The sequence below is a fragment of the Phyllostomus hastatus genome, unplaced genomic scaffold (assembly GCF_019186645.2).
Source record: "Phyllostomus hastatus isolate PE091 unplaced genomic scaffold, TTU_PhHast_1.1 phas_contig_402, whole genome shotgun sequence".
Taxonomy (NCBI): Eukaryota; Metazoa; Chordata; class Mammalia; order Chiroptera; family Phyllostomidae; genus Phyllostomus; species Phyllostomus hastatus.
In genome coordinates, this window is record NW_025333873.1 from 2,565,711 (window position 1) to 2,581,965 (window position 16,255).

The 16,255-nt window shown below is 41.1% G+C and overlaps 1 protein-coding gene across 2 annotated transcripts in view; it reads right to left on the reverse strand.

Moving 5' to 3' along the window:
* The window catches only part of BABAM2 (BRISC and BRCA1 A complex member 2), a 338,154-nt gene that overhangs the window by 153,132 nt on the left and 168,767 nt on the right, over positions 1-16,255 (reverse strand). For both annotated transcript variants that reach the window (XM_045844469.1, XM_045844467.1), the window contains one exon: positions 10,891-11,000. In XM_045844469.1, coding sequence (XP_045700425.1) covers positions 10,891-11,000 — 110 coding nt within the window. The remainder of the gene's footprint in view (positions 1-10,890; positions 11,001-16,255) is intronic.

The following is a 16,255-nucleotide window of genomic DNA, read 5'->3' on the forward strand; positions in this document are numbered from 1 at the left end:
GTCTATAAAATAAAATGTGAACAGACTGGATGGTCATTCCCTATTATGGTCCTATATAGAATATTATGTCAACTCATCATTTATTTGTTTTAAACTAAAGTCTTCTTCATTCATTAAAGTCATTGATGCTGTTAGTGAAAGACAGCGTGTCTGAATTTTAACAGGTACAGAAAAACTCCAATGTAATTATTAGCCCTGTACTACGGGAATCGAAATGAGATGTACCACAATCAAATCGTGTGCTCTGTGATAGAAGCTCACACAGTGAACTCTGACCACGCTGGTGTTACAGCTTTCCTCCAACAACAGTGTGAGGGGTTCCGCTTTACAACTTGAAAGCCTGGGTCATTGCCTTCTGATGCCAAACACTTGTAACCAAGAACCATGCCATCACCTCGGAACTAAATGTTACCCTTTGAAACCATGTTGTGGACATAAGAAGCCATATACTTTTTTAGGGAGAAGATGAGGTAGAATGACTTTATTTTTAAAACCCAACTGACATATCTCCCGATCCACACCTACGCTCTTCTCTGAAAACGAAGTAGAAGATATTACGTTAATGTAACAGACCAACCCACGGATCGCTGTGTAGATAGAAACACAGTGGGAACCACGGGAAGACAGCGGGACATCCGAGAGCCGGGAGCCCTGGACAAGGGAGTGCTGGGAGCCGCGTGAGTTCCCTGGAGCCCGAGGCAAACACCAGGGGAGCGCTCCGAGGGCTACAGTCAGTTCCCTGGACCCTAGCTCTGCGGAGCTCCTCCGCCCCCGCCAGGAGCTAAACTGAGAAACCTGGGTGTCTGTCTGTGCTGGGCAGCGTCCTTCGTGGACCAGTCACTCCACGGTGAGACAGAACCGAAAGGCCAGAACTGCTTCCTGACATTGGAATTACGGTAGCTATTTTAAGAGAAAGCAAGTTAAAATGTATTCTTATTTAAGCAAATACCAATAAAAATAAACAACAGAATTCTTGGGAAAATGGTCATTCATTATACATGCTGTATAATAAATGGTCCCAATCTGTTGGCTTCATGGTATTATGGGACCTTAGACTTGATATAACAGGTTCACTAATTTATTAGACACCAAGCATCTGAAGACTGAATAAAGGCTGTGTGCGTTGTCATATGTGTAAAGTATGTATAGTATATGTATACACATATATACATGCACACATGTATATATACATACCCATGTACATACAGCACATAAAAGTGTATATATTTATCCATTTTTAAATATATATACACACCCTGTTGTAATTAATAAAATACAAGTTAATTGAAAAAGCATTTAATTCATCATTTATTAATAGGAAATGTTAAAATGTGTTCTTTATGCCTGTTTTGGTCTGTGAAATTGTTCTTTAATCTTCACCCAAGGCTATATTTATTGATTTGGAGAGAAAGGAAGAGGAAGAACAGAAAGAGAGAAGAAAGAAACATCTATGTGAGAAACACCAATCAGTTGCCTCCTGTACACTCCCTGACCAGGGACCACACCCACAGCCTAGGTATGTGCCCTGACAGGGAATCGAACCCTCAACCTTTTGGTTCATAGGATGATGCTCAACCAACTAAGGCACCCAAACCAGGGCTAAAATGTTTTTAAAATTTATTTTTTATCCACAGTAAAATCCACTCTTCGCTATGTGCAGTTCTAAGGGTCTGGACAAGTGTGTAAAGCTGTCTATCCACCATCACAGTCAGGATACAGAATAATTCAGTCACCCTAAAAAATCCTCCTGTGCTCCCTCTCTGTAGTCACGCCCCCCTTCCACCCTCACGCAAAAGGTTCTGACATTCAAAACAGGGTCTCACACGTGAGAGGACGTGGAAATAACTGCCTTACAGTGCTGATGTCCATCTTTTCCACAGTCTCATGCCACCATTTTTACACATTAGTTTCCATCTCTACCCAGTGCTCGACAAAAAGAATTAAGGGAAACTACAGGGTAGGAGGAAATAAAGACTTGGAAAATTTCATCCTTTAAGACAGTATACAAAAACTGCTAGAACTTGATAATAAGCTAGATGTAGGTAGTTTTTAAAAATAAACATGCCTCGGAGACCAAGGGAAAAGCTCTGAGTTGGATAAAGCTGATGAGTGATCATTTACAAGACAAAATAATGAACTTGCTTCTAAGCAAGACAATGATGAGATGAGATCCATTTTAGAAAGTCCACTCTGCCCACAGTGCGACGACTACGTGGAAGTGGGCAAAGAGGGGATGCAGAGACCGGCTGGAGTGCTTCAGTGGTCCCGCCGGGAGAGGACGGTAGCTGGGATACGTTATCTCAGAGAACGGAGGCTCACTAAAAACCGCAGGAGGAAAGACAGAAGAGTTTCACCGGCTCCACAGCAGACTACCACGGGAACAGCATTCTAAGAGAGTCTACAATCACAGTCAGTGCCTGCAGAAACCGGGTCAAGACACAGTGCCAGAGAGCAGATAGCACAGCACGGCCAACTGCACAGGGTCTTCCTACTACAAGACACCTAAAAATGGCGGACAAAAAAACTTAAACAAATACAGCTACACTCCTAAAACATTAAGAAAATTCCCAGAAGTACCTCTCCCTGGTGCAAGCACCCATGGGGCTGGGAGTGCGGGGGGCACTGAGGCTTCTCAGGTAGATGGACAATGTAACAGGCATGTTTCACAGCTGTCCAGTAAAGAAGCTTGTAGAGCGTTGAAGCAAGGGAGAGATGTGGGTCGAGCTGTGCTTTCCAAAGACTAATCTGGCAAAGAGTAATAAGATACACAGGCTTGAAAGAGGGCTAGGGGAAAGGGTGAGGAGAAGAAACTGAGATACTGTGGAGGCAAAATCAACTGGCTGTTGCTTAGATATGGGAAACAATGGTGAAAGAAAGGCCAAAAACAGGATGCCTAGGTTTCACAGCTGGAGTCACTAAGATGGTAAAGTCATTAATGAAAATAAAGAACGACAGAGAAGAGCAGTTTGGGGGAGGGGAGGTGGGCAGCGTTGGAAGGTAATTTGCACTTCAGATACTGAAGCGTCATGATCACTCCAGCATGAGATGGCACAGAAGGCTAAACACGCAGGACTGACACCTAGACAAGGGTTCTTGAATGCAGCTGATGAACTGGCTTCAGGGGAGGGTGTTAGTCTCGAAACTGCAAACAAATTTTCCTGGGGGTAAAGTCCATGTCTCTAATCATATTTTCAAAGAAATCTGTCTCAATTTGCTATTCCTTTAAACAGAATGGTCAATTTTGAATACTTGATGGCGTTCTGCAGTTTCAGATGGTATGTCTAGGTACCAATTTATTTTTATTTAGCCTGTTTGAGATTCACTGTACTTCCTGTTTCTGGGGATTGGGACCTTCCATCAGTTCTGAAACATTCTAGGCCATTTTCTCTTCGACTTCATAATTTCTTTGCTCCTAATGTTTTTTGTTAACTACCACTCTTCATTTCAGACCTTCCATTGAGGAATATTTTCCTACTTGTGAATAAATATAAATGAACACTCACTGCATGAAACAGTAATGCTCAGTGTTTGGAGCTCTGCTGTTGAGATATAATGTTGCACTGAAAATCATGAATTTCTCATCTTTATTACTGAAAAAACGGCAGAAAACCCTTGAGATGTTTAGCAGAAAGGTGCTAGGCCTGATTTTTAAAGTAAAAACACATCGTTTTAAGCTAAGCATTACTCTATAGAGAAGAGAATAGCACTTAGGAAAAACAAGGCACAGAACTGCCCACAGACACAGAATAAATCTAAGAGCTTAAGGGTCAGACGAGTCTAAGACACATGTACCAGTGAGATTTGAGTTATCTCAGATGTATATATTTCTTCTTTCTAAATGCATACTTTCTGCCTAAAAAGAAAGCCAGATAAAAAAACATTGATATATCACTAACTTAGGCGGCTGGGGAGGTGAGAGTTCTATACCAGAATGTTTCCAAAAATATGGTATTTGGGGGCTGATTGATTTTCTCCCTCAACTAAATTCCATTCTGGTTCTTTTTTTGTAATTTTTCAAAGTGCAGGCTGAGCTCTTAATCTTTTGAGAGGCACATGCAAGACAAAACGCCAAGCTCACTAATGAAAACTTGCTGAGCTTACTTTTCAAAATTCCATTCTAAGTCACGAAGAGCCCCTTTGGCCCTGCTCCCAGACTAGGAAAATGAACATTTCAAGTCCCCAGAGGCTAAGATAGCTCTCTCCACTAAAACCAAATACACGTCTTCTCCTGACAGCTGGTTGTCTTAGCATACTCAGAAGTGTATATTTATCAAAGTGGGGGACCCTCCAGGACACAGTATTTATTACAAGATTATCTCAGTGACTCAAGTAAATAGGAGTGATGCTAAATTAAACCATGTTTACTATGATATTCCATTACTTAAATTCTAACACAGAACCACCCTCGGAGATTTGGGGTGTCATTTCTTGAAACAATTGATATAGGTTTTTTTAAAAAGGCAAGAATTATCTTTTCTTTCCAATCTATCAGTGTTAACTTACATAATTTTTCTAATTATTCTTAAAAAATATTTGAACACCTAAAATGAAAATTTTCCATCCTGTTCAGGTGTTGAATTCAGTATTAAATTTTAATAAAATCACAAAATATTGAATTTGCTCGTTGCTTTAAAAATCTGTTATATCTGATTTTTCTGGATTTAATACCCATAATCTCATTAAATCTCACCCATAATCCTGTGTAGCACTACATTAATTTTCAGCTCCCCGTACCCTTGCCCTAGTCCTTTAGTCAAGTTGCCGTTTATCCCTGCCTTTGTGGATTCCAGGTTATCCAAATGCTCTAAGTGCCCGTGTCTGTGGCGCAGCACACTGTGGGGTAAAGGGAGGGGGAGGGAGACTGGAGAGGCCGCAACAGGAGTAGATGCGAGGTTAACATGAGGTCACAATCATGTTTAGCACCTCCGGGGTTCAGCTGATAAACCACACCTGTGAAATAGAGCTCCATTTCTCAGAAACATGACCAGGGGTCCACAGGGAAACACGCCTGCTGGCTAGCCACAAGGCACAGCAATGAGAAAGGACTATGCAGACCCCCTGCCTTTGCAGGCGGAGGACCCAGGCAGGTTCAAAGCTTTCTGCCCCGCTGGGGAGACCAAGCAGCGGGTGCTGCGGCTGAGCTCAGGCAGGGCCAAGGGCAGGGCCAGCTTGGGAGACGATGGGCTGCGGCTCACCAGTCCTCGGCTGATGGAAACAGAGGCCCACCCTTAAGGAGCTTATAGTGCAGGGAAATGATATGACAACGGAGGCACAAACATAGGAGGGGAAAGTGCAGTCCTGTTGGGCAGGCAGGTGGTAGTGGTCATTCCGTGGAGGAGGAGGTAACTGAGATTATCAAAGAGGACAGACAGAACTTTGACAGCAACTATGGGAGCGGGAAATAAATTCAGTGTTCTGGTATAAGAAGCAGCCCAAACAAAGGTATGGGAGTAAGAAAAACACAAAGTGAGTTCACAGGAAACCACCAAAAACCTCAGTCTCGCTGAACAACAGGGTATGTACAGAGCCCAGGCTGGAGGAGAAAGGCCCGCTAGGACTGCAGCAGAAAACACTCCGAACGCCAGGCTGAGGGATGTGCACTCAATTCAGGTGGTCGCAGGGGGCACTGATGATGCTGAGCGAGGAGAGGACATGACAGGACCAGAACTGATTTCAGGAAGATGGCGACAGTTCTGTGCTGGATAAACTAAAATGGGAAGAAGAGTTAAAAAGCCATCGGGAGACAAGGCAACTGAAGGGCTGACTGGGAAATGACAGTAGGAATGACAAAAGTGAGAGCTACTGGGGAGAGAAGATTTCTAGTACAAAACAACGGTTGGCTAATGTCTGGGATGTGGCACCTGGGCACCTAAGAAAAAGAAATTTTACTTTGGAGAAATGATGAGTTTGGTTCCAGACACTTTGAATTTGAAGTGTCTCTGAACACACAGACAGGCCCATCTATCAAGTGGCTAGAAAAACGGACCTGTAAACAGGGAAAGATGGCATTAGAAATGGGGATTAGAATGGGGGTCCTCCACAGAGAGGTAAGACCACGAAAGAACCTTAGGGATGGAATCACAGAAAACATTACTGAGCATAATTCGATGGGTTCAAAGAGAAAGCGGCGCAGCAAAGGAGGCCAGGAAGGGTCTGAGAGTTCCAGGCTGCAGGAAGAAGGTGTGCGGTGAGACACGTGCCGGGACTACTACCGTGGGGGTCTGATGGGGGGGTGGCAAAGCGAAAAGCAGTTTGAACACTTTAAACTATTAAACAAATGTATTTTTATTATGATGACAGTAGCACATGTTTAATCTCTAGCAAAGCCACATTCCATTGTTAGAGCCAGGCTCCCCAAGTCCTTCCTAAGTCCCCTCTCCACCAAATCAAATGGAAATACGACCTCCTCCTCCCTTGAACTTGTACAATGCTCAGTAAGTCTTTTCCTAGGTATTTATCTAACTCAAGATGTATTGAGCATCGCCCATGTGCCAAACACTACAGTGGAGGCTTTCTCATATGTATATGAGATATGTATACGTCTCCTCGCCTTGGCATAGATGATCTGAAATTTAAGATTTATCCCCCTTTACAGAAGATCAAAAAGGTTAAATATCTTGAGTAAGACTGCCAGGCAATAAGTGGAAGAACAGAGTCTGATGCCAAGTCTTACTGTGCCTTCTCCACTAAGACACAAGTTGGAACTTGCCATATTTGTTCTTATTTCCCTTATTACCAGCAAATTAAGGGCACAGGCCTTATCGCGCCTATCTTGCTATCCTGTACAGCACCTAGGAAAGGGCCTTTTCTCACTGTGATCACTTACCGTGTCTTGTTGCCTGGCAGGACAAACGTACAAATGTGCAGGCACACAGGCCTCATTAATGGTAAGCATTTGTGGGCTGGTAAGATTTGAGTCCTTATTTCTAAGGCGGACTGCAACTTAACAACAAAAAGTTCTAAAAACAAATTCTGTACTTGTGAAAGACGCCACCTGGTCTGCCTCAGGGGCTGAAGGCCTCTTTCATGCACCGAGTGGGAACAGCACAGAGAGCGCTGAGCTGGTTCCCTTCAAACCACTCCCACAGATCGGCTCACGCCAAGAAAAGGGCCCACACATTTCAGGGAAGAGGACTGTGCAGCCCATGTGACCTCTGGTGTCACTGCGGGAACTGCCAACCGTCTGGGGAGGAGGGAAAGGTGGGGCACTTAGTGCCAGCGCTGATGACGTAACTTTACAATCCCACCTTTCCTGCCAGGAAAAACAGACAGCTGGTTTGGAAACTAGATCCCCCCACGCTAATATCCAACCAATGTCAGTCTTGCATAACTGACCACTAGATTTGCATACCTCATCCTTTTTGAAAACTAATTTCACTGACTGATTTGGGTCCCTTGGAAAACAAATGGATAGATAGGGTCTGAAATACGCACATTTCATAAATGTCCCTGTGTGAGAAGAACATGAGGTTCTCAGAAGCATTTACTTTGCAAGCCATATACACGCACAGTGGGAGACCGGGAAGCAACACGCATCTGAGCCCCACAAAGGTGAGCAGTCGTGTGAGCCGGCTGCCAGAGACACCAGACAACTGTGCCAGGACCCTGGGTAAACAGAGAGCCTTCTGAAGTGGGATTGCATTTCAGAGCTCCATAAATTCCAACACACTGGGGAGTTTTTTACCCAATGTCTCTGACAGATGTTCCTGTAAGTGGGGAATGTCTAATTTGGAGACATTTGGTATCCATGTCCCTAGAAATCTTTAGGGTACAACAAATTGATCTCTTTTCCTACATGTGAAGAAGGCCGAGAGTCCAAAGTAGCCTCTCCCTATTTCTAAGACTAGTTAACGTGAGCATAACATCTTTGCCCACTGCACGGTCAAGCTGGGCCAGACAGAGAGGAGCTATACTGAAATGGGGTCTCTCCCAGGCTCAAGATATCCTTCCATGCTCATGGAGAGCAGACGGTGAGAATGCAAGCCTTTACTCATCAATATTTAGCTCATGTGGGCTCAGGCTATTGGCCTCGCTTAGGCCTCTGCCTGTCAAATCCACTGCATGGGGCTTAGGACTTCCTAGAAAGAGCCACGGCAGAAGCCAAAAAGAGTACAAGCCTCAGCTAGGGCAAGCGTCTGGCATCGGCTTTGGGCGGGTCCACATGGGATGCTTTCTCCATGACTCCTGAAAGAACTCTCCAAGTCTGAGTCTATAGTCAAGGCTTGGATGGCTAAAAGTTGACAGGACAGAATGAAACACAGAAAAGAAATGAGAGCTTACCACAGGATCAGAGACAGTGCCGACCCTGCTTCACACAGCTCTTAGTATCTTTCCTATGACCTTTGCCTTACTGAAGTGGCATTACTTCCGTTCTAATCTGATCTCTGTAAAAGTTAACCAAAGATATTAATAACTTTAGCAAATATGTAAGCCCTTGGAAAGTTATAACACAATTTGGCCACTTTCCATTTTAACCTTTCTCTGAAACCTCATTTGTACAACTTCTACTCAAGGATGCAAGTGGCGGTGGTGGTGGGGGGTCGTTAATACAAATACAGTTCTACTAAATAAATTTTTACTAACAAGGAAAAATATAATAGCTTTCAATGCAGCATTTTCAAATTTTCTTGTAAGAATTACTTACTGACCTAGAACACTGCCACTCAGGCTATTAAAGGAATGAAAAGACTTGTTCCTTGCCCCTGAGTAGCTTGCAATTTAATAAAGGATGAAAGAAAATGCACATCATAACTAAATCTATGGTGAGCAGATAATAAGAGTAATACAAATTCAGTCTTATAAGAATTTAGGGAAAGGCTAGGCTAATTGTGCTTAAGGAAATGATTGGTAGAGATGGCATTTGAATAAGGCCTTAGAAAATGTGTGACATTTCAGCAGGAAGAGGGCATTAGAGATGGGCATTTTACAAGGGTACGACAGCTTTAGCAAAAGCACAGAAGAAGAGTACAGGAGAATTAAGAAAACTTCAAGTGAGAGAGTCTGGCTGAAGGACAGACTACGGGAGGAAAAATGAGAAACTGATCTGGAAAGGTGCACTGTGGCCAGTTCTTCAACCTAAAATGAATGTGAAGGAAAATGGAGAAAGCTGCATTTTAGAAATAGGCAACAACTTAAAATATATCCTGCACTATTAATTTTTCACATCACACCTTAGATTTTGGAGGGAGGAATATTTTGTTAGCAAGCTTATTTGCAAACTAGATGCAGTAACTTCTGGGAAAAATAGTGTGGGGGTTGGGCTGGAAAAATTGTTTTTCAGAGCTGGCAAATTCTTGACTGCAGCTTACCTGATAGATTCTTATTACCTACTTCCTGGGATTGTCTCATTAACATCTCTCTTTGCACATCACCAATATGCCTTCCTAACTCATTATGCACATACCGAGTGGCTACTCTAGGACTAGCATCTAGTCACTTATTTACCCGTCCTCTTTTCCTGCTCCACCTGTCCTGCCAACCACTCACTCACTCTTTCTTCCCCTATGAACTCTATCACTAATAGTAACATTAACAGCTACTCCTTGCTATAATGCCAGCCAGGCCCTGCAATTAATTAATGCTTTATGAACAGTATTTAATATAATCCTCAAAACAACGCTATAAAATAGGTACTATTATCCCTATTTTACGGATGAGAAAACAAGTTCAAAGATGTTAAATATTTTGCCAACTGCTGTTGCAGAACCCGGGTTTAAACCAGATGTGCTTGTTACAGAACCTGACTTGTTACCACTTCCCTGTAATGCCTCCAGCACTCTTTGATCTCTTACTGGTATGTGTTAGTATTTTAAATTAAAAATTAAAATAGTCATTGAGCACCTGCTATGGCAAAATCCTGTCCTAGGTGCTGCCAGGGCTACATAAATAAAAGAGAGCATGTCTACAGACTATTGGTGCTCATAATCTTCCATATTTGAGCGTAAACAGCCATGTCCTCTCAGTGTGCAAGATGGTATGTCCACGGTTCATGACTTAGAGCAGCTCAGGTCGGAGGGGGTGAAGATGGCTGAGTATATGCATGCTGAATGGTGACCACATCTCACAGACAAAAACCAGCCAACCCCGAACTATGACTTACAGAGAATTTTAATACCACACTTCAATCAGAGGCAGTAAAAACTCTCTCTGCTGATGAAAAATCTGTCCAAAGTTCCCAAGCAAATCTGGTTGCAATCTATTTTCAATGAACTTCAGCTTCCTTTGAAGTAAAATAAGCTACTAAAGCATTTTAACCAACAATAAGCACATTGTGAGGCTAGTCCTGGTAGAATTCATTACCAATGAGTGAAGTTACTTGGTTAACCCAAATGTGACATCAAACTACTTGTACCACGTAGCCTAAATACTGTGTAAAATTACATAAAGCTATTTAGACACAGAAAAATAATTTAAACATGTCATCTTTTGAAGCTATTGGCTTTTAATAGACCTGTACTAACTTCTGAATAAGTATTTGCTTAATATTTTCAGGAGACAAGTTACATTTTTAAAAATAGCTATACTAGTTAGGAATATATTAAGAAATTGGGTAGGCTGTTGTTCCGCAGTCCCCCTTAAGCCGTAACCATCCATACCCAAGGAATATTTGGAAGGAGTCACAGTTTCGGATTCAGTCTGCCTACTCATCTCTCTGCAAAGGTACAGTATTCACATCACATATTACACAACCAAGACTCATCCAAAGATTGCAGTGGCAAATACTAAATGCATTTACTCTGTAATCTAAACTCCTAATTCATTTTTAAGAGAACAAAAGTCAATTCAGAAACTCACTGTAAGACTTCAAGAGTGGCAAAAGAACTACCGAGGCAGGCTTGGTCAACAAGGGGAAGCACTGGGCCACAGCAGACTAATGACACTGACACTTACTGTTCAATTCGGGGTGACAAGTACAGCTTGGGGTACACCTGAGTGGCTTCGGTATCCTCAAAACTGACGGAAAGAAGGGCCACATCTTCTCCAGGGTCTTCGTTTACATCCTTGAACAGGAAGTAAAAAATACGATGTCATCAGTAGCTGTTCTCGTAATATCTTTTGGGTGACGAGCTCACAGTCCACTGTCATGTGGGCTAGGAGGCCTGAGTTACCTGTATTTGAATTTGGCAGCTCTGTACCTCCTTTGCCACATACCTACTCACTCCCGTAGAGTGATGGCTTCCAAACTTTCTGACCAAAGCCTACTGTGGTGAGGAAAAGACCCTCGCCTATCTACTTGTTCCCACACTCCAAGAGGGGAAAAGTGAATCTGGTGATAACAAAAAATTAGACAAAAACATCATTAACGAATGACAGTACACATGTTGCTGGAAGTACATATACATACATATATATAATGACTTATAATTTATATATTAATAAATTGCTTCTAATTTTTATAAAAAGAGTATGAGTTATAAACATGATTTCTATAATAAGACAACCAAAAAATCTTAAAATACCCAGTAATTTTATTATACCTTCATTGATAGTATGTTGTAAGTTATTTTAAATAGTAAAAATTCCCAAGAAACATAGCAAAGATAGTTTGCTTCAAAGATAGTTTGAAGTGAGCCATCATAGAAGCAAATGACAGGAGGTTATATACACATGTACTTTAGCAAAATGATCATGGATGCTTCATATAAGAACCATAAGACATACATATCCTAAAGTCAACTTGTAAGAATATTATAAGACAAAAATATTGTTGATCCAAATATGTAGTAAGAAACACTGAGCCCTGGCTGGTATGGCTCAGTGGATTGAGTGCAGGCCTGTGGACCAAAAGGTCGCTGGTTTGATTCCTGGTCAGAGCACATGCCTGGGTTGCAAGCCAGGTCCCCAGTTTGGGGTGTGTGAGAGGCAACTGATCAACGTTTCTCTCACACATAGATATTTCTCTCCCTTTCTTTCTACCTCCTTTCTCCTTTCTCTAAAAATAAATCAATAAAATCTTAAAAAATTTTAAAATAAACTTCATTAGACAAGTACCATAATCTTAAAAAAAGAGAAAGAAACACTGAGTGGTTAATTAAGCAACCAACAATAAATTAAACTGGTAATGATAAATTATAATTTATAATTAAAAGGCAAGAACGGCAATAATCGAATGCCATAACCAACTCAAGCCAACACTGATGATGCACTGAGTCAAAATTGTGGGACCTACAACTGTGTGTATACTTTACAATTATTGCCGAGCTCCGGGGGTTGGCCAGACTTCTGAATAGAATACTGATTTAGAATAAATTCTAGTAGCGTGTGCTTTTAATTTGTGAACATCAAATTTTATTAACCCTTAATAATTTATTGTTGGTGGGTAGTGACTCCAAGTGGAATATAAATTTTTAAAAAAACTTAATAGGATTACACATCTTTCACCCACAGGGACTGGTAAGAACTGGCCTGTATTTCTGGATTAGTTCATAGGCTGAGCAGCCATCCTACAAGGGTCCCTAGAAGCTCAGAATAACTGCCTGTGAACATCGACAGCCTCAGGTGTGATGTCCTTCTTCTGTCTAAACTAACTTCACCCCATCCTTCCTGCCATCCTGGGCAGCTGTCATCACACTCATCCTGCTCAGCATTAACACCATCAGTCTCCCTGCTCTACCTTATAGCGGTTATAAGATGGACAAGTGTGACATGTTCACAAAGGGGCAAGCAACAGAAATCTCTTCCACCTTAAAAAATAGAAATAAAACCATGCTTGTCTCTTCACAACACCCGGGATTCCCTCATTTCTCCCTTCCCCTTCCCAGATGCTCTCCCCTCCCACGGACCCCCTAGCCCCGCACATAAGCCTCTGACCCTCCCGGCCACCAAGGTGGCTCCCACAGAGCACATCCACTCAACACAGCAAGTGCTCCTCTCTCCTTACTTTACTTACTCTCTAACAGTATTTGACACAGGCGATCTCTCTCCTCTGGGATCCTCCCTTTTCCGGTTTCTAAGAAATTATACTCTCCTGGTCTTCTCCCGTCAATTTGGCCACTTCCTCCTCCTTTTCATTCTTTGTTTCTGAACTTTTCAATTGTTTTTTGGTTTCACATTATAAAATTTAGGCTTGTAACAAGTCAAATCATAGAGAAGTTTATAAGGGAAAAGTCTTTCCACCCCCACTTTTTAAGGTAACTAATATTAACTGTGTGTGGCCTCAAACAGCTTCTTCTTTTTCTTTTTCTTTTTTTTAAGATTTTATTTATTTATTTTTGGAGAGAGGGGAAAAGAGGGAGAGAGGGAGAGAAACATCAATGTGTGGTTGCCTCTTGCACACCCCAAACTGTGGACCTGGCCTGCAACCCAGGCCCATGTCCTGACTGGGAATGGAACTAGTGACCCTTTGGTTTGCAGGCCAGCACTCAATCCACTGAACTACACCAGCCAGGGCAAACAGCTTTTTCTGTGCTCATAAAAACATACACACATACATACATACATTTGCATATAAATAACTCTTTAACCTTTCTTTCTGTTTTGTTTTCCCTAATGGAATCATATTATACACATCACTCTACTGATCCCTTTCTAAACAGCCACACAATGCTCTACAGTATGCTCCTAGCCACGGACATTCAGGTTGGTTGCAGCTCTTAGCCACTTGATCATGCTACGATAAATATCCATATATATGTCCTTTACTAGTGGGGCTTACTTTTCTTAATAAATGAGAACTGAGCTTGTTCGGTCAAATGTTCTGAACATTTTACTTTTTAATAGAGCTTAATAGATTACTTTTCTAAAAATTTACAGCAATTCACATTGGGACCCATAAATTTTCATCAGTACAAGAGCCTGTTTGCACTCATCCTGAATAACTAAGTAACAGTGCTTTGTCATGGTTTTTAATTAATGTTGGCAATCTGAGAGCTGAAAAATGGTGTCTGGATTTAGATTCAACAGATAAAGCTGAGCAACTTTTCACCTGGTTTACCTGTCATTTACACTTCTGTAAATATTCTGATCAAATTCATTGCCCATTTCACTTTCAGGTTCTTAGACTTTTTGTTATTGCCATTTATTAGGTTTATTAATGCTTGTCTATTCACATGTTATACATACTTTCAGTCTAGCTTTGAAGTTTTACTTTGTTTTGGGAATTTTCTGATACAGAGAAAATTTAGATTTCTCTATAGAGTTAAATCTGGTCAAAATAACTGAGGTTATTTAACTATTTCCCTAGTTTTTCATCTGACACTGTTATAATTTTATTTTTACATGGACATTTGAATAGCTATGAAATACATTTTTAGCTGGTATAATACAGGAAGTTTGTAAAAGAAAGCCCTTTGTACAGTAGCACCTGGACCATGGAAAATACTTAATATTTGGCAAATGAATAAACTAGTGGACAAATTAATGTTAATTCCTAACCTTTACTCTCCATACCTAGTTATTTTCGGGAACCTGCTTTATACAAGCTGCCGCCACCAAAGATGTCTAGAAACTCAGCGCTGACTCCATGCTTCTCTCCCCCCACCAATAACACACCACGTTCCCTGAACTACTGGTTTTAAAAAGAGGGCCAAGATCGAGAGTCTAAGTTTACCTATGATACAGTATTCATCCTAGAATATCCTTTCCTGTAAAATGAGGATAGATGCCTTTAAAAATATGGCCGTAACAAATAGAAACTACATAATTATATGACAAGTCATAAAATATCTAAGATCAGGGTTAAAGCTCAGTTTGAAAAAATTTACATTTAGAGGGACAAACTCATTTTATAATTTAAGTTTACAAGTAGTCCCCTTTGGAGTTAGATTGGTCACATGGAGAAAGACAATAACAAAAAGAACTAACATTGATTTTCAGATACCTTCCCCCAAAGGCTAAGTTTCCTTGTTAAAGGTCAAGGCTTTGACTACAAGTCACAAAACCCTGTTTAAAGAGAAATGCAATAACTAGGGGCCACTGAAAACCTTTTTCATGAGCAACTTCATTCCATATGCCTATCTCGTTTCTACTTTTTAACTTCTCACTTCACTATTATTTAAGTCAAAAATAGAAATGCTTAGGGACAGTCCTCCAAACAAATGGAGTGACCCTGGTCTCTATAATCAGCATTTATCCTGACACCTTACCAAAAGTATACATGAAACATTAGTCAGTATAAAAATGGTTGTTTCCAGGAGTTCCTTTTCAAAACTACCATAATATGACTTATTCCCTTTGGAGTGGCACATGAGTTTTCCCCGAACTGGTATTTGATTCCTAATGGATACCCAAGTTTGACTTGGAGTGCTTAAATAAGCCCAAAGAGTTCCAAAAATACAAACCCACACAGTGCTGTTTCCAGTTTCTGCAACTCTACCCGGCGTGTACATGTGTTCCTTCCCATCTGGGAAATTATAAAAGAAGCTCTTGTACCATGGTTCTTAGAAGCTAACATTACAGATGATTATTGTAACCACTAATGGCAGCATTTGGAAAACAGGAGGTGGTTACAGTGTAGTAGGGGACATTTAAAAATGTACAATTGTACATTTTCAGGGCTTTCTTCCTGCACCATTTGGAACTGCAGTGGGCTGAAATGGAGGAAAAGGTGGCGGATCTACTGAAGCTAAAAAAGTGTACTGCCCACCACCTTTATCTGCCATACACACAGTGAGGCAATAATGGCCACGATTTATTGCTAAGATTTAACAGTGGATTTGGCTCAGCATGTGACTATATCAGAAAGGAATTCCCATGGCCTATAGTGAATGATAACTTGATGGTAAGTTCCCTGCAGTCTGGGAGCTTTTACTATTCCTTTTTGCATCCCCAGCACCTGGGACATTGTACATACATGGCAAACTGAAATAAAATGAATTAATGCGGGAGTGACTATTAGAATTGAATAAATGATGGGAATTAACTAAAGTCTTTCAGTTAGAGAAATTCCCAATATTTATCTTTCTAGTTCCTTCAATATGTAACTAAGGTTTTATTAAAGCAACTTCAAATCTGAACCACATAAAAGCAAAGGATACACGTACTAACAAGATTTACCATTTCGCTTAGGTCATAATGGTTTATTTATATAACTATTCTCAAATGGAGCTTTTTTAAGTGTCAAAAGGGTACAGAAGACCCTCCAACAACCAGCTTTGGAAATGAAAGTGAACACAGTACAGTTACTCATTATGCTGTACCCCTTTGGTACGTTAATTTTCCAAGTGAGGACAACAAGTGAGTCACTAAACAAGACCTTGTATGTTGAGTGTCAATATAGGTACCAATTACCAATTAACCAAATGCTGATAGACATTAG